General features: G+C 40.4%; 2 protein-coding genes across 4 annotated transcripts in view; one reads left to right on the top strand and one right to left on the bottom strand.

Annotated features, from left to right (window-relative positions):
• The window catches only part of chm (CHM Rab escort protein), a 143,035-nt gene extending 136,784 nt beyond the window's left edge, over nt 1-6,251 (bottom strand). For 2 of the 3 annotated variants that reach the window (XM_041195142.1, XM_041195141.1), the window contains exon 1: nt 6,179-6,250. In XM_041195142.1, the coding sequence (XP_041051076.1) occupies nt 6,179-6,227 (49 nt within the window). In that variant the 5' untranslated portion in view covers nt 6,228-6,250. Of the gene's footprint in view, nt 1-6,178 lie in introns of all 3 variants that reach the window. The other variant, XM_041195143.1, reaches the window with a different exon arrangement.
• A 4,687-nt stretch (nt 6,252-10,938) lies between these two features.
• The window catches only part of dacha (dachshund a), a 400,809-nt gene continuing 393,458 nt past the window's right edge, over nt 10,939-18,289 (top strand). Inside the window, exon 1 of the mRNA XM_041195643.1 lies at nt 10,939-11,434. Within this exon, the coding sequence (XP_041051577.1) occupies nt 10,992-11,434 (443 nt within the window). The 5' untranslated portion in view covers nt 10,939-10,991. The remainder of the gene's footprint in view (nt 11,435-18,289) is intronic.

Here is an 18,289-nt window from a genome sequence, read left to right on the forward strand (position 1 = left end):
CTGGCCACATAAAACGGCTGCGCACATCCAACTGGCCTGCCTGACAGGGAAAAAATACTCCCCCTTATTTTTAGATATGCCTGGTGCTGCTCCTGGCATGCCATCCTGCACTCTTCATTGAACTAGAGTTGATCCCAACGACTTGATGGTAATGGTAGACTGGGGGATACGGCAGGCCATAAGGTTACACACTGTAGTTGTATAACATTCTGCTGTTGCTGGTGACCCACAGTGCTTCATGGATGCCCAGTTTTGATAGGGATAGTGCCACACGATGGAGGGGATCTCTACTTGAAGGCAGGACTTTGTCTCCACAAGGACTGCACAGTGATCACTATTACAAATATTGTCATGGACAGTTGCATTTGCAGCAGGTAGATCAGCGAGGATGAGGATTTTCCCTCTTGTTTGTTCCCTACCACTTGCCGCAGATTCAGAATTGCAAAAAAAGGCCTGGGACACATTGAGCTTGATGCTGTAATTTCACCTCAGGCCAGGATTCAAATTCCGTTGAAACTTGACAAATACAGACCTTCCCTCACCAATATCAACCTGGTCTTGTGGGGTTCACCTAAAGCACAAAGAGCCCCCTAATTCGCAGCAAGGCTGTGAACATACTCCCAACAATTTTGGCAAAAAATAATGGTCTAACTACAAATTAATTTAGAAGCAATCAGGGTAACTGGTGTGAATGTCACACTGGTCCAGCAAGATGTACTGAACTTGGGGTAATGGCACATATTTAACTTGTGAACTTAGCTATGCTTTGCCTGTAGCTGAAGATGCTGGATGTTGTCAAGATGTGTCAGTAAAAAAAAATCCATTCCTCAGCAGTAGAAGCACACAAAAATACAAATCAAAATTGCACAGAATGCAAACAATAAATCACACTGAAGAGCACATCCACTCTCATAATGATTGTCTGTTGAATCTCTCTCTCTTTACCATGACTGCTCAGAGCAAAGTTCAAATAAAGATGAAGAATCTCCTCTAATCATTCCGGGTATAACAATGCCAGATTTCTTAAGCTTACCTTCAATTTTCCATAGGCAAGCTAGAGGTCCCAACTTGTAAAGAGAGATTTCAGGGACAAATTTTTGGAAATGCAACTATGAATTTGCCTCCCTACAAGACTCACAGTGGGCTGCAGAATCCACCAGCAAACCTTTAAACATGTTCCACATAGTTTACCCTTCAGGTAAAGTGATTAGTCAGTGAACAGAAGCACATTTGTATCTCACTGAACATACTCCAGGCAGACCAGCTCTTATCCTTTCCTCCCAACCATATCAATAATGCGGAGCTCACCTCAACATATGCAGTTTAAAACCATCATGAATAAGGTGTACCCCAAGATGAGCTAACTTCTTAGTGTCACACCATGGCACATTCCACCTGTTAACAAGTTTGGCCTTGCTTAAACTGCTAGTATCAAATCAAGCACTACCTTCAAAACCCAATTACGCTACAAAAATTTAATTGCAAAGTGCCCTTTCCATTAACCTGAGAATCTTAGACCCCTTTCCCCAGAAATACACTGCGCACCACGTTCATCAATAATAAATTCTAAGTCTGCATGCCAGCAGTTTTCAAATGGGTGTAATTTTCAAGACGTAGTATCTGGTGAAATGGCAGGACTTGTAACAGGTCAGGACCCAGATTACTGCTGGAGTGTGCTTTGCCATGACTCTTTAACTGAACCATGTCAATAGCATCCCAATTCCAGGTTTCATGGCCACAAAGGGAAGGCAGGGTGACATGTCGCATATGTTGAAGGAAGGATTTGTAATTAAAGGGACCCAGGCATGGGGCAAAAAGGCTCAGGTGGACATGGATTCCTGAGGTTGCATCAGCCACATGAAGAGAGAGAATACCTAGAAAGGCTCTTCCTCAGGGGTTTCATTCCTATCTGGAGGCCTTGCTCTGGGATCATGGGACTGCAGCGAGGTAATTTTTCCCAAGGACAGGAGGAGGAGGCCAGTCTCTCAAATAACACAGGCAACCAGGGAAAAAGGTCAAGGAAGTCAGCAGCAGGAGTCTCTCCAACTTGGGAGATGGTGCACCAAGAGGATACAGGACCTCAAGAGGGAAGGAAAGGTGAGTGGCATAACACTTTCAGGTGTAGACCCTGTGTTGGGGGGGTAACACTTCTCACCTCTTTGGAGCCAGATGTCTGTGTCCAGCCCCTCTGCCTTGTGACCCTTCTTCTCCATCATGCGGACAAAAATGCAATCCTGAAATTGTCATCCCATTTCCAGTTGTGTCTATTGTTAAACGTTTTTAAATACAGAGCTTTGTACAAAGTTTTAACAAATTATATTACAATAGTTTTAGAATACAATAAACCACTAACTGAAGTGAACAAAAACAAAATTACCTGGAAAAACTCAGCAGGTCTGGCAGCATCGGCGGAGAAGAATAAAGTTGACGTTTCGAGTCCTCATGACCCTTCAACAGAACTGAGTAAAATTAGGAGAGGGGTGAAATATAAGCTGGTTTAAGGTGGGGTGGGGGGTTGGGGGGAGAGAAGTGGGGCAGGGGGGGTGGTTGTAGGGACAAGCAAGCAGTGATAGGAGCAGATAATCAAAAGATGTCACAGCCAAAAGAACAAAGAGGTGTTGAAGGTGGTGATATTATCTAAAAGAATGTACTAATTAAGAATACATGGCAGGACACACAAGGTACAGCTCTAGTGGAGGTGGGGTGAAATAAGATAAAGGGGCATAAAAGGTATAGATTTAAAAATAATGGAAATAGGTGGGAAAAGAAAAATCTATGTAAGTTATTGGAAAAGACAAAAGGGAGGAGGAAGAAACGGAAAGGAGGAGGGGATGGAGGAGGGAGTTGAAGATCTAAAGTTGTTGAACTCAATATTCAGTCCAGAAGGCTGTAAAGTGCCTAGTCGAAAGATGAGGTGCTGTTCCTCCAGTTTGCGTTGAGCTTCACTGGAACAATGCAGCAAGCCAAGGACAGACATGTGGGCAAGAGAGCAGGGTGGAGTGTTAAAATGGCAAGCGACAGGGAGGTCTGGGTCATTCTTGCAGACAGACCTAAGGTGTTCTGCAAAGCGGTCGCCCAGTCTGCGGTTGGTCTCTCCAATGTAGAGGAGATGTACATCAATGTACATTGGAGAGACCAAACGCAAACTGGACGACCGCTTTACAGAACATCTGTGGTCTGTCCGCAAGAAGGACCCAAACTTCCTGGTCCACTTCAGAGTGCAGTCAGAAATCAACTATCATGTGTAGGCCAGACTGAGCAAGAACGGCAGGTTTCCTTTTCAAGAGGATGAGTGAACCAATTTGTTTTTTATGAAAATCTAATAGCTTCAAAGTCAATTTTACAAATTGGCTTTTTGTTTCCAGATTTCTCAAAATCTGAATTCAAATTCTCAAATTTGAACTCCCATTCTTTGGATTATTAGTCCGGGCCGCTGGATGACTAATCCAGTGACGTACAATCAAGCAACTTTTAATGAAATATGGAAAGCACATTATTTCGGGTACTAACTCTGCTTCATATGTCCCCATACCACTAAGGCAACCTTGCTAAGTAGCACTCTTATTGATGATTATACAACACCATGCAGATGCAAATGCAGTGCCTGCTCCCACCATTGTGAAGGGGTATTGGGATAAAAGACAGAATTCCACATATGCTTGATTTCTACTTTTTGAACATTCAACTGAATAACTTTTCTGTGATTGAAAAGCTAACAAGATAATCAGGGAACATACAGGCTTGAGGGTCATTTTTGTAGTTCAAAGAAACCTGCCCTGAAGGATCACTGGTGTCCAAAAGATGAGCCGATGCCAAATCCAATCTGCAGACCTTACATTTCACCACATCACTCCAAGGCAAATCTTACGATTTCACCGATGTACAAAATTACAATGATAGGGGTTTTCTTGCAAACTTAAGAGCAAATTCAGTGGTATCACTTTTTACTACATTAATGATCAGTATGCCAACAAACACCTTAAAACTGCTCAGCTTGCAGCATCAATTTAAGTGTTGAGAGTTTCAAAGATGCTGGTTTATAGCAAGTCATCATCGTTGAGGCCACATGCTGACTATTTTAATTGCAGCTTGAGTCAGGGCAACAAAAAGTAGGTTTATTCAATACTGGTGACAGGGTTTAATCAAATGAACACCTTCAGTCAGATCCCTCAAAGCTGTAACGAATAACACACATTATATGTCTCAGTGAAACTACAAATCAACACATCAGGTGTCAATAGTTGGGGGGTACTCATCTCCAAGTCAGAAGGTTGGGGGTTCAAGTCACACTCTAGGGACTTCTGCACAAAATGCTGACTATCTGCAGTACTGAGGGAGTTCTATTCAATCAGAGGTGCTATCTTTCAGGTGAGACGTGAAACTCAAAACATCACTTGCCCTCTCCAGTGGGCTTAAAAACTCCATAACAAAATTATTAAAGAGTCACCCAAATATAATGGCCAATATTTATCCAACAATCAACACCTGAAAGTCGATTATCTGGTCAGAATCATATTACTGTTTGTGGGAGTTTACAAGCAAATAGATTCCGTGTTTCATACATTTTAACAGTGACTGAGATCAGGTTTGCGGTGGTTTTGTTGGCAAGGATCACAGCTTGCACGTCATTGCAGAGTAGGCTGAGGAAATTTCTGAGGGCAGCCAAATTTGAGGAGGTTACTCCATTAACTTTCGTGGTTGACAGAGTCAAAAGACAAACTCTACCTGAGTGAAAACTGGGGTCAAACAAAGCTGAGTCATTGCACCAACTCTCTTCATTTTCCTCACTGCAATACTGCACCTCACCTTCAGCAAAGTACCCACAGACATGGAAATAATCTACAGGACAGATGGGAAACTGTTCAGCCTACAACAACTTCAATCCAAATCCAAAGCCCAAACCACTCCAACATCAGTCATAGAGCTTCAGTATGCAGATGACTCTTTTGTGTGCTCATTCAAAAACTGTGTTTCAGGTCATTGTTGATTGCTTCTCCAAAACATGAGAAAATGGCGTTTTCACTAAACGCCTGGAAAACTAAGGTCGTCTTCCAACCAGCTCTCACAGCAAAACACGTCCCCAAATTGATTAAGATCAATAGCAAGATCCTAGACCACTTTCCAAACCTTGGGAGCCTCCTCTTGACAAAGACAAGCATAGGCAATTAAATTCATAATCGCCTTTGATGTGCCAGCTCAGCCTTTGGCCGACTGACGAAAAGAGTACTTGAGGACCAGATCTCAAACCTGAGACTAAGGTCATGGTTTACCAGGCATCAGCAATCCAGGTACTCCCAAATGCTTCTGAGACTTGGAAATCTATAGTAGACACCTCAAAGCACTTGATAAGTATCACCTGAGCAAGATCCTCCAAATCTGTTGGCAAGAAAGGCAGTCCAATAACAGTGTCCTCTCTCAAGCCAACCTGTGCAGCATCAACGTCCCACTAGGCAGGGCATATCATTCATATGCCTGATGGTAGGCCCCCAAAGCAACTGCTCTACTCAGAACTTCGTCACAGCAGTAGAGCAACAGAAATGCTTTACGGATGTCCTCAAAGTCCTGAAGAGGTAAACATGCCCACCAATTCACGGGAGACCCTGGCTGGTGAGTGAATATAATGGAGAAGTCTCATTCGGGAAGGCACTGAACACATTGAGAGACTTTGCCAGGAATGAGCAGGGGCAAAGTCAAGGCGTCAGAGGGAGCACAGAAACAACCAAACTACTAAACCCTTCAAGCACCACCTGCCCACACGTAATAGAGTCTGTAGATCACACACTGGATTAATGGGCCATTTTAGAATCCATCGAACCGGAGATGATGAGCAAGTTATCCTGTATCCCGAGAGGCTACCCAAGACACCAGTGACTACACTTCAAACGTACTTAGATGGCTGTAAAGCGCTCTGGGACGCCCTGATGTTATGAAAGGGTGCTATATTAAATGTAAATCTTTCTTTCACACTGATTGGTAATACTGTTGTTGGCTCTTGGGTTCTGCCCCAACCATTCGGGGCAGGTCGCTATTCTGGGCTTGGACCCAAGGCCCGGCTTCAGCGCAGTTTCCCTCCCAACATCTGCAAGCTTAAAAAAAATTCCGGGAATCGGTGTCTCCAATGTGGCTCGTTCACATCTGCGGCAGATAGTCTGCCGGACGAGACGGAGCCACTCCTTACCTGTCCCCAAGATCACCACATCCAGCTCCTCCGGGAGAGCATCCGCCATCTTGACACACCATACGTGACCCCGAGCACGGAAATGACGACAACTTTTCTGCCCCGCACTGCTGTCAATCAAGGTAAGATCCGCCCCGCAGAGATACTACTGTTAATCAACATGAAAATATCAAGATAAAAGCAAAAAACTGCGGATGCTGGAAATCCAAAACAAAAATAAAAATACCTGGAAAAACTCAGCAGGTCTGGCAGCATCTGCGGAGAGGAACACAGTTAACGTTTCGAGTCCGTATGACTCTTCAACAGAACTGTTCTGTTGAAGAGTCATACGGACTCGAAACGTTAACCTGAAAACATCCCTCTTCCCAGTAAATGCCCATCATAAGACAATAGCAAATTCACTTACAATCAATCTCGCAGCAAAACAATAATATTCAATACTGGTAAGTAGGTGGCATAAAGCAACAGTGCAACAACTTTCTATCTCTCCACAAATACAAATTCTACAGTAGATAAATGACATGTCAGCTGCAATGTGAAACCAGGAATCATGAAACAATAGATAATTTGCAGTTTGAAAGAAACATAGCTGTATTAATTATTTATTAGTAAGTATATCCACAGTGCAACAATGTGACTTCAGTTTATATTTCGCTAACAAACTTAATATAAGCTCAATAGCTGCTCCTTAAATTAGTTTGGAATCATTCTAAATTCCGAATGATACTTTTGATAATCCAGCAAATTTCTGAATTACTTTTTTTTGAGCAAAATAAACTGAATTTAATTGAGTTAGTCAATTGCGGCAAACATGTCGCTTTGGAATTCCGTCTCGTTATCGAGTTTTAAAAAATAAATTAAGTTGAATGAAATATGAATAATTCGTTTGGAATAGGTTTCTCTCCTAGACTTTCTTTGCACCTTCCTAAACAATAATCTATCTAATTCTTATGACCCGTTCGTGCAAAATTTTAATTCGGAAAATCAATCCTTTTAATTAAAATCAATCCTTTAATTAAAAACGTTTTCTTTGTGTATCGGAAGTAGGAGCGAAATGCATTGGACTGATCATGTGAAAACCTCAGCTGTGCTTCAATTCAGTACATGATCAAGTTGTCCATGATTTAAACCGACGGTCTCAACTTCCCAAACTGAAAATGTTTCACCTGCTTGTTGAAAAACTATTCTAGGTTTTCAAAGATAGAGGACATGTAGCGTGCAGTTGTAGGTTAATTTGACAGGTCTGTAGGTGTAGCTAACAAATGTCTTTTTTGTTGTATTGCAGTACAATAATCTAGCTATCTGCAAATGAAATTATATGACAGTAGTTTGAATGGTGTGAGGAGTCTAACAAGCAAGTGTCTCATTCGTAGTCCGTTTTAAAGTCTGCAGAGACCACGCCGCCAACCCTTCATCTCCGCGAATCAAGTGAAAATACTGTGCAATTTTGGCTTAATATCGGTAGACTTGTTAGATTCTTAGAGAGGTTGTTTTCAGTTAATGTAATTTCAGCATGTAATTTGTAACAAAAACAGAAACAGAAATACCTGGAAAAACTCAGCAGGTCTGGCAGCATCGGCGGAGAAGAGCACAGTTGACGTTTCGAGTCCTCATGACCCTTCAACAGAACTAAGTAAAAATTGGAAAGGGGTGAAATATACTGGTTTAAAGGAGGAGGAGGGGGTTGTCATTGTATTTAATAAATGCAATATATTTATGAATGAAACGAGATAAGCTGTGTTTCCAATGGATTTGTATACGACCGAGGGGATGGAGGTCGGTCCCATCGGCGATCTGACATAACGTATTGAACAGAAAAGTTACTTTCCTTTTTTTCCCTAAATGATGTGGCTATTGTTGAAACAGCTGCCCTACCTTCCTTTTCCTGTCCATTAGTTTAATATTGATATTATCACACCACCGCCCTCAGCCATCCCTGGGGTCCGCGTAGCAAGGTATGTATCAACACGTTTGTAAACACAATGTACTTGTTGAGAAAGTAAAGCAGCGAGCATTATCCAGGCAAGTTCAAAAAGAAAGCTGCGTGTAATTTTAAAGCGTGGCAAGATCGACTGGGAAATGAGATCCCGTTTGCATGTTGTTTAAATAAAAACTTCCCAAAACAAGCGTGGTCCGTAGAATGAAGTCACCACTCGAATATACTGGCTATCTAACCGCCACCCTAGCACGCAAGGTTGACAAAACATCATCGATGCATTGCCACGCGCTATTGTAAAACAATGGTATTCTAGGGCCTTGGGACGTTTCGTCATGTTAAAGGCGCCACATAAATATATGTTGTTATTTTCTCTAAAAATGAACAAAAACCAGTAATAAAACTCTAAAATAATCTCTTAAATGTCATAATTCTAGTGATTATTAGACTGTTAGTACCTACTGGGTAATAATGCAGTCGAATGAAGTCAAAATTTTATTGTGCTAATAATCATTGTACATGTATTCTGGTCAGGAGTGATAGAAACATGGTGTAAAAAGCCCCGGGCTGGGATTGTTTTAGCATGAATTGTTTAATTAATGGACAAATATTTTTTAAAACGCAAGCCTCCATATTTGAGAAATGAAAACTGTCCACTTTTCTGTGACAAAGTCTGAACCAATAGTAAATAATAATGAATCAAAACAGAAATGCTGGAAATACTCAGCAGTTCTGACAGCATCTAGGAGAGAGAGACAGAGTTAATGTTTCGTTAAATCTCACTCCACAGATGCTGCCAGGTCTGCTGAGTATTTTCAGCATTTTCTGTTTTTATTTCAGATTTCCAGTATCTGCAGTATTTTGCTTCTGAACCAATAAAATGCTGAATTTTCATGCTAAAGTTTATGTACTGTAAAAGTCGCAACCAATTGACTGATTTCTATGAAAAAGCTAGCCATTAAAGATAATTTATTTTTTAAAAAGTAAGAAATGGTGGAGAATCGATTATGTTAATATATTCAAATACGATTTGTAATCACCGCCGTTACTACCGTTATAAATTATCTTTCTATTATTCACAAAGCATTAGCCAATAGCTATTGTAGCACGTATTCGTTTGCTATTATATAAATGCCATTGGCTTATTATCTACATATTGCATATGGATGCCCTTGCATTGATGAATGTTTGGTTCAGTATTTACCCGGGAAGGTGACTGATATTGTCGTCAAGTCTATGTTTATTTTGATTTCAAAGGACGAAGATACAAATAATCTTCTGTACAAATAGCTATTTCTGTACAACTTTTATGCGTAGAATCCTTGTACTTTATTCCCGAATCGTCCACGTGTAATACATAACTTCGAATTCTCTATTTTTGGATAACATGCCATTCACTCTGTTAACAACAATGTGTAGTTATTTAAAATAGACATTTGGCATTTGAATTCAGTCCCCAATATTAACCCATGGTTTGCGTCAGTAGATTAAAAATAAGTAGATAGTATTTGTACGGCTATTGATAGTCCCAAAGCGCTGGTGTTCTCATGGCGTCCAAAGCAGTGTCTGGCAGGTCGCCCACTGCAATTCCGCCAACACCATGCGCGCACACACAAAATACTGCCGATGCTGGAAATCTGAATAAAAACAACAAAAAAATGTTACAAATACTCAGAAGATCTGGCAGCATCTGTGGAGAGTGACACAGCTTCAAGACATCATCCTTAAACGTTGACTCTGTTTCTCCCCCCTGCACAGATGCTGCCAGACCTGCTGAGTGCTTCCAGCATCTTCCTTTTCACTCTGCAAAAATATGTCAGCGAAGCTATCAAAGTCGAATTACAAAACAGAATTCCTGTGAACATTTTACCTGCGGGATGGGCAGTTACTTATGGGGATTTCCGTCCTCAGCATTGGTGTAACGTTAACTGGATCCAGAGACGGTTAATTTCTATTAGTCCGAGAAAAGGTGCATTTTCTAGCATTTCGTCTTAATACATAGGACGATTCCAGGTTTATTCAATAATTCATCCCTGGCTATATAATTCCGAATTAAGTTTTGGGTGACCCAAACACAAGGCGGCATCTAAAGATCTGAAGATGCGTTTCAAGACACGTTTCATATTTGTTTAACCTTGTTTAGCCAAATGTTCTTTTACGTTTTATTGACATGAATATGCATACTAATGATGTTATTGTGTGTACCATATATAACATTACGACGTTACATCAAAGCAAAAATGCAATATTTTAACGTAAGAATGAAACGCGGTGTTTTTGAAGGCCAGACATTTCCCAGACAAAAATAATTGAAAATGCTTGAAACCAGCCGAAATCTCCAGTCTTGAGAGTTGTCTTTTCAAATGCCCACGCACTTTCAAATATCCTCCATCAGAGCATGATGGAAAATTAATTCAAATCAATCTTTGCATGCGTGAACTTGCACCGTTAATATCTTTTCAAAGAAGCATCCATCGAACAGGAGAATGAAACAAGAACATTCGCAGGTGTGATGTGGGAAAATTTAATATTGAAACGTCAACAAACTTTCGGAAACGTGGGAGGGAGTACGGCTTTAAACCCAAACGGAACAGCTCATGTCCATTCACTGATTTATTGATGCATGCTTAGCACGTATTTCATAGAAGAGCAGCAGCAAGCTCCGCCCCGGCATCTGATTGGTGAAATTCCAACGTGAACGTCCAATGGCGAAGGCGCCCAGAGCAGCGATGTAACGGATTGGCTTCGGGCCGTGTCAGTTACACAAGGGGGTGTGGTCACTGGGAAGAGTAGGTGACTGCGGCTTCTCTCACTCATTTCTTTACTACGTTGCACAGATACACAGAGACACTGGAAAGTACATGTGGTAAAGTGGCCATGGCTGTGTCAGCTCCCGTTATCCCACCGCCCCCTCTTACACCCACCTCTACCCCGTTAACAGGAGGCTTGTTCCGGACCGATTCTGTGTACACCAGCCCTTCCGAATCTCCCAAACTCAGCAGCATTAATAACAACATCAACAGCGGCAACGAGTGTAAGATGGTCGAGCTGCGTGGAGTCAAAGTGGCGTCTTTCAATGTGGACGGACAGGAGCTGATCTGCCTCCCGCAGGTTTTTGATCTCTTCCTCAAGCATCTGGTGGGCGGTTTGCATACGGTTTACACCAAGTTAAAGAGACTGGATATAACGCCCGTGGTCTGCACCGTAGAGCAGGTCAGGATCCTCAGAGGACTCGGAGCCATCCAGCCCGGAGTCAACCGTTGCAAACTCATATCCAGGAAAGACTTTGAAACTTTGTTCAATGATTGTACCAACGCAAGGTGAGTTCGATCTCTTTTTTGTCTCCTGCATTTTTTTTCTTTCTCTTTTCACTGAGTACTTTTTCCCTTCATTACTTTCACCCATCTCTCCTTCCCCATTGTCACCTGCTTGGGAATTTTAACCACTGGTCAATGGCGGGGGGCGAGGGGAGGGGGTGGGGGAGTCTTCAATGATCAGAAACAATGTAGAATTTTCACTTAGAGACAAATCCATTAGGTTTTGAAAACTGCTCCGGAACATTAAAGGCAAGAAGGAAAATCGGCAGTCCTGGCATTTAACACAATTTACAAACTCATCTGTCCGTCCCCAGTCACGTTTCAGTTTCACTCTTTCACCCGCCCTCCCCGTGAACTCTCCTTGTATTATTGAAACCATGGAACCCAGATCAGCAAATGAATGCAAGTACAGTCATCCCAAATGAAAACATTTTCTAATTATATCTATTCATCGTTTTACAAGGAACATATGATACCCACCGTGGCAAGTACGTGAGAACATCACTTTTATGCTTGCGTTGTCCATGTGTTAAACTAACGCAAGGGTTGGCTGTCCACGCCAGCATGATGGTCCTGATCGCACAAAGTTAAACGAGGCAACTAAAGGTGGTTTATTTTGCTACCCGAAAACACCGTAACATTGTTTTCATTTACTAGCGATCGGGGATCAGCGCCGCTTTGCTGGGGGTTGAATATTTTCTGTTTCAGCCTGCAGGACTCGCTGTTGTCATTCCTAATCAGCAAAAACAAAAAGAAACTTATTCCAAAGTGCTAAAGATAATTAGCAGACAATTCGAGATGCGGAATAGACCAAGATACCAAATTAAACTGCAGGTTGATTTATCTGGTGCACATTTTTTTTGTTCCATTTGAATTGATCGCGAATTAATTTTCCAGAGCGTCTTTCCAGACTGCAGATGTTGCAGTTTGTACAATAAATCAATGGGGGCACATCTAAATGAATCGCCTCGGATATGGATTGTGTGCATGTTTTGATGTCTCTGTGTTATTCTTAGCTTGTTATCCTGACAGATATATAAATGGTAAGCAGGCATTGCCAGCTAGGTTTCTGCGAGACAATAACTTTGCAATTGACTGACCTGTCAAACTCATTGAATTAAAACAAAACTTTTCAGATCAGGAATGGTAGGCTAGTAAAACAATCCTTTATAATTTCTCGGTTTGAAATTGATCTGCCGGTTTTATTGCATTCATTATTTATTGAAGAACTGCAAGCTAAACATAACGTTAAGCTATTTTGCACTTAGGGACTGCATTTAGGAAATTGGATGGAAATTGCATTACTGATGAACATCTGTGCATTTTCCACTGTTGTATTGTTATGCATAGATGTAATGGCTCAGCAGTATTTTTACCACATTTTCTAGCCGTATGTCATTATGCCTTTTGCAAAGTACATTTCGAAAATATTCCGTCAGATAGGCTATAGTCACGTTGAAAAAAATGAGTCTTCAAAAATTAATTTTTCATTTGCCTCTAGCAGAGGTTTAATAGAGTACACACTTGCTGTTTGCAGAAATATTGTTTAATCACATTAATATCACAGCCCTAGGAAGGAAGATAATTGTACAAATGCATACAGAAATATGCATTGCTAACTTTTTATGATTAAATTATGTAAATGACCCATCTACCGTCCTTCGGAGCACTAATCATCTAATTAGGAGTGATGTCTTGAATAGATGTATCTGAATCTGGATATATGCAATCAAGAATGCATAAAATTGGAACTGACATTCATAATTCCAGAAAATAGCCTGCAAGATAAATGTTAACATATATACAAATATACATGTTAATAAAAGTAGAGTTTAAATGAGCTTCATTACTATTTCTATAAGTATTGTCTAAATGAAAAACAAATGCCAGAAAACTGACATTTTCAGGTGTTCTAGTTTTGGGAGTAAGGTAGCAGTTAGATTAAATTGTACAGGGTTCTTCTTGATGAATATAATAAGAATTACAACTCAACATATCCATGCAAGCGAAATAAATGAAAACTGTTTATTTCTACCACAAAATTAATTAAATTAGGAAAAATATATTTTTAGAATCATTTGATATCTTTCAGAATTTGAAATTTTGACTTAAACCAGTTAAGAAATAGAGGTCCAAGTTAGTAACTCACCTGGCATCAACCAGGTAGACAACACTGTTAAGTATATTTTGTGCACTGATTGCAATATACTATGTTGATTTTCATTTGCCTACAGTAAATAGAATGTCAAATGTGTCACGGGGAAATAAATACAGTGAAGTTTAAAGGGAGACATGATGCCCCAAAGCATCATTCAGTGGATTGATTTATCTTGCATGGTATAATGACTGCAGATGTGGATCTGTTATTCTAGATGAGGAATGTATTTGATGAGCTGATAGCACAAGCCAAGAAGCGTGGTTTTAATTACTGATGTGGAATTTATTTGTGAAGCACAAATGATTTACTACATTACTTTGTTATTGGCAGATGACCTTGCTCTTTACACCAGAACATTGCTTTTCTATTAATCAAAAAAAGGTATTTTTGAGGCCACTACCTTTGATATATTTTTAGCCAGTTGGTTGGCATAGTCAGTAAAAGGAACCTGACTAACATATTACAATTGTACTGACTAGGGATGTATGGTACTGTGCAGTATAATTTCGGTGTTGAGGAGATGGGGGTGGGGGAATGAGTGGGTGTTCCTCATTTAAAAAGGCAAGTCTGTCTTGGGCTCATTTCAGGCCAAATGTCTTTCAGAATTGTTCTGGGTGCTCAAATAAAATGAGAGAAATTAAGGAACATGAAGGAGAGCATGCAGAACATTTTATTGCTTTCTTTGAAGCTACAATAGGAGTAATCCATACCCCTGATGTAATTTCCAGAGCGTGGGTAGGTTTCAGAACACCTGGCTTACAGTTTCAGCACAGCTGATAAAATAAAGTTAAATTTTAGATTCATGTGGCAGCCTGAACAGAAGAAAAATAACATGAGGGTTTCTTTTGTAAACACAATAGATGGAGCAGGGAGATAAGGGTCTCCCAAGCTCTTTAATCATTCTTTGTTAGATAAGTTACTTTAAGGGATCAAAGTATTTGAAACGTGAGATATTTTTTCCCAGTGATTTGTAATACTAAAAGAGGTCCTGTGTGTAGGTTTATAAAATGATGACACTAGATATTGAAACTTAGGATTTCTAATGTTGTATGTAACTCAAACATAAAATGTGTTGTCACCTGAATAACACTTTGGCTCTCACACTTGTGAATTACCATAAAGTCATCTTCTGTGTAATACACCCACCGTTATAATATGCTATTTGCATTGTTCACGATAATGGAAAAGGTTTGTTATAAAAAAAACAGCTATAATAAGGGGTCTCTATCTCAGATATATCTGGATTGTATGGGTTGCCTGTATTTTCTTTAAGCCACTTTTTTTGATAATTTCTGATATACTTTCTTATGTCAAAAATAGTGATAAGAACAAAAGGCAAGATGAATACCTATCTGACAAGAATATAGTATCCATTGCAAAATATCATTTGAAGATTTTAAAAGACGTTGTTAAAGTGCTTTATTATGGAATTTTATGTCCTGTGCATAAATGTATGTCTTTAGAATTTAAAGTGCAGAAACGCAACAGAGAAAAAAAACAGTAATATATAAGAGATAAGCATTTTGTATTGATCAAGTAAATTAGCTTTAACACATGTCTTGTAGCACTTGTGTTCTTAATTTTTAGGACCTAAATGGCTTTTGCCAAGTACCTAATGTAACTGTATTTTAAGCAGCAGTCACAAACTGGGGAGGTGATGGCATAGTGGTATTGTCGCTGGACTCGTGATCCAGAGACCCAGGGTTTGAATCCCACCACGGTGGATTCAATTCGATAAAAATCTGGAATTAAAAGTAATGATGACCATGAAATGATTGTTGTAAAAACCCATCTGGTTCACTAATGTCCCTGTTTAGGGAAGGAAATCTGCCGTTCTTACCTGATCTAGTTCCAACATGTGACTCCAGATGCACGGAAATGTGGTTGACTCTTAGATGCCCTCTGAACTAAGGGCAACTGGGGATGGGCAATAAATGCTGGCCTGGCCAGTAACGCTCACATCCCACAAACGAATAAAAAAAAATGGTTGGATTCTTAAGGATAACTCATCATTACTCGATAAATTTAGGTCAAAACTGCCTTTTTCCAAACATGGTGATTTCTATTTGCCTGCACCAAAGACTGTTGGTAACCACAGAATTATAAACTCCTTTTGATTTAAGCTTAATGGTTACTTAATAGGATCTTCTAATTACCTATCAAGGTTAAATCAGAAGCCACATAATAATGTTACAAAAATTCAGAAGATAGGACTTTGCAGCTGCATTGGGTCAGAGTAACGTGTATAAGTACCACTGAGAAAGTAAATGTAATTTTGAAACTCAGCAAAAACATTGACCTGTCTGAATTGTAAAGTGATTTGCATCAGATTGGTCTAAATGGCTGGTTGAAAATCTTCTATGAATCTTAAATCTAAGTCAACAGCTCGTGTATGCATCAGGCAACTAATATAATATGCCCTGGTCTTGTGAGCCCTCTGTTTAAACCCTAACACAAAAATCACACCAAGTGCATTTTATTCTGACTCGAACTGAATGTAGCCTCTACTCACTCAAAATAAAAACTAAAGATCTAAACCTCCCCTCTCCCAGGTTACAGATTGAGCAATTAATGTACGCCTCTTGTAGTGATGTATAATTTGGTATATATTTTCACATATTGTTAGCCTTAAGACGATGTTTATTTGGTATCTCATTTGCATTTTGTTCTCATTTTCATTTAGTTAATCTGGATAAACTCTTGAGTTTTAGTGTCACATGCCTTTGAATTCCTCTGCTTCAAAGTTTTGGTAATTAAACCATTAGCATATAGAAAAAGACAGTGATGCAGTCCTAGTATTAGCCTTATATTGAGTAAATAAAAAACAAAAGCAAAAATACAATGCAAGACCAGATAAACTCCATCTCAATACTAAAGATACAGATCACCAGGAGGAATGTGAAGCAGTTCAGGATCACTATGAAGCAGACCGGAAGAAGTAGGGAGCAGATCAGGAACACCGTGAAGCAGACCGGGAGGAATGTGGAACAGGTCAGGATTACAGTAAAGCAGGCCAGAAGGGATGTGCAGCTGGTGAATGTCACTGTGAAGTCGACTGGGAGGAGTGTGAAGCAAGTCAGCATCACTGTGAAGCAGACTGGAAGTAGTATGCAGTGGGTGAATACCACTCTGAAGTAGACTGGGAGGAGTGTGAAGGATCAGTGTGAAGCAGGTCAGGATCACTGAAGTGAGAGAAAAAAATATCAAACTGTGATATCACAGGAAGGCCAAGAGTTGATTGGCTGGTGAGTATTGTAGTTTTGTTTTCCTTTGTTCAATTTTAATGAGTTTGTCTAAGGATATGAGAAAATTAATTTTTAAAAAATATAATAACAATAAGTAAAGCACTTTAATTAACTTCCTTATTTTTAAGTGACAACAGAAGAAGAGAAGTGAATAGCTGGTGAGTTTTCTTTTAAGTAGTAAGTTTTATTATCTCATAGATAGAGGAATGGCAGGGTAACTCTGGCCCCAGGAGTGAACATCCTGTTCCATGTGGGAACTCCAGGACCTTTCCAGTGTCCTGGATAACCATTTATGCAGGAAGAATTTTGGAGCTTAAGCAGTTGTTGGCATCACTGTGGCACATCCATGAAGTTGAGAGTTTTGTGGGTAATATCTTCATAGATGTGGTCACCCTGCAGTTTAAGAGTATGCAGGGAAAATGGGAATGGGTGACCTCCAGGCAGTCAAGTAGAAACAGGCAGATAGTGTAAGGGTGCCCTAAGTGTATCTGACTCTCCAACCGGTACTCAGCTCTGAATACTGATGTAAGTGATGGCTCTTCTGGGGTGTGCAGCCACAGCAAGTCTGTGGCACCATGATTTGCTCAGCTGAACAGGGGGCATGAAGAAGACTGGAATGTCAGTAGTGATAGGATACTCGATAAGGTGTTTCTGTGGCCAAAGTCATGAATTCAGTATGGTATGTTGTTTCCCTAGTGTCAGGGTCAAGGGTGTCACTGAACAGCTGCAGAGCACCCCGAGTGGGGGAGGGGTAAGCAGCCAGCAGTCGTGGTCCATACTGGTACCAATGACATAGGTAGAAAGAGGCATGTGCCCCTGCAGTCAGAATTTAAGGGACTAGGTAGGAAATTAGCAAGCAAGACCTCAAAAGCAGTAATCACCAGGTTGTTCCTGGCACCATGCGCAAGTGGGTGTAGAAATAGGAGGATAGAACAGATGAATGCAAGGCTGGAGACATGGTGCAGGAGGGAGGGCTTTAGATTCTTAGGAGATTGGGATCAGTTCTGGGGGAGGCAAGTCCTGTAAAGGCTGGACAGGTTTCACCTAAGCTGGGACCAATTTCTTTGCAGTGTCATTTGTTGGTGCTATTGGGGAGGATTTAAACTAACTTGGCAAAGGTGTGGGAACCAAGAAGTAATATTAGAGAGGAATACCAAGGTGTAAAGAATACTCAGAAAGTCGGATGGTACTAGAATAAGAAATAGTAAGGTATTAGGTGGGATCAGCATAAAAGGGAAAGTAATAAAGCCTAAATTAGGGTTACAGTGAAGGTTTGTGATTGCATGGAGTATGGTCGCTAAGATTGGTGAGTTGCAGACAGATAGTCATGTGGAAGTATGATGTTGTGGTGAATGCAGAGATCTGGCTTGAAGAAGGGTATGGCTGGGTGTTAAATATCCCTGGATGCAAGGGGTTCAGGAAAGATAGTAAAGGAGGAGGGTGGCAGTATTGATT

This window comes from Carcharodon carcharias, chromosome 9, assembly GCF_017639515.1.
Source record: "Carcharodon carcharias isolate sCarCar2 chromosome 9, sCarCar2.pri, whole genome shotgun sequence".
Lineage (NCBI taxonomy): Eukaryota > Metazoa > Chordata > Chondrichthyes > Lamniformes > Lamnidae > Carcharodon > Carcharodon carcharias.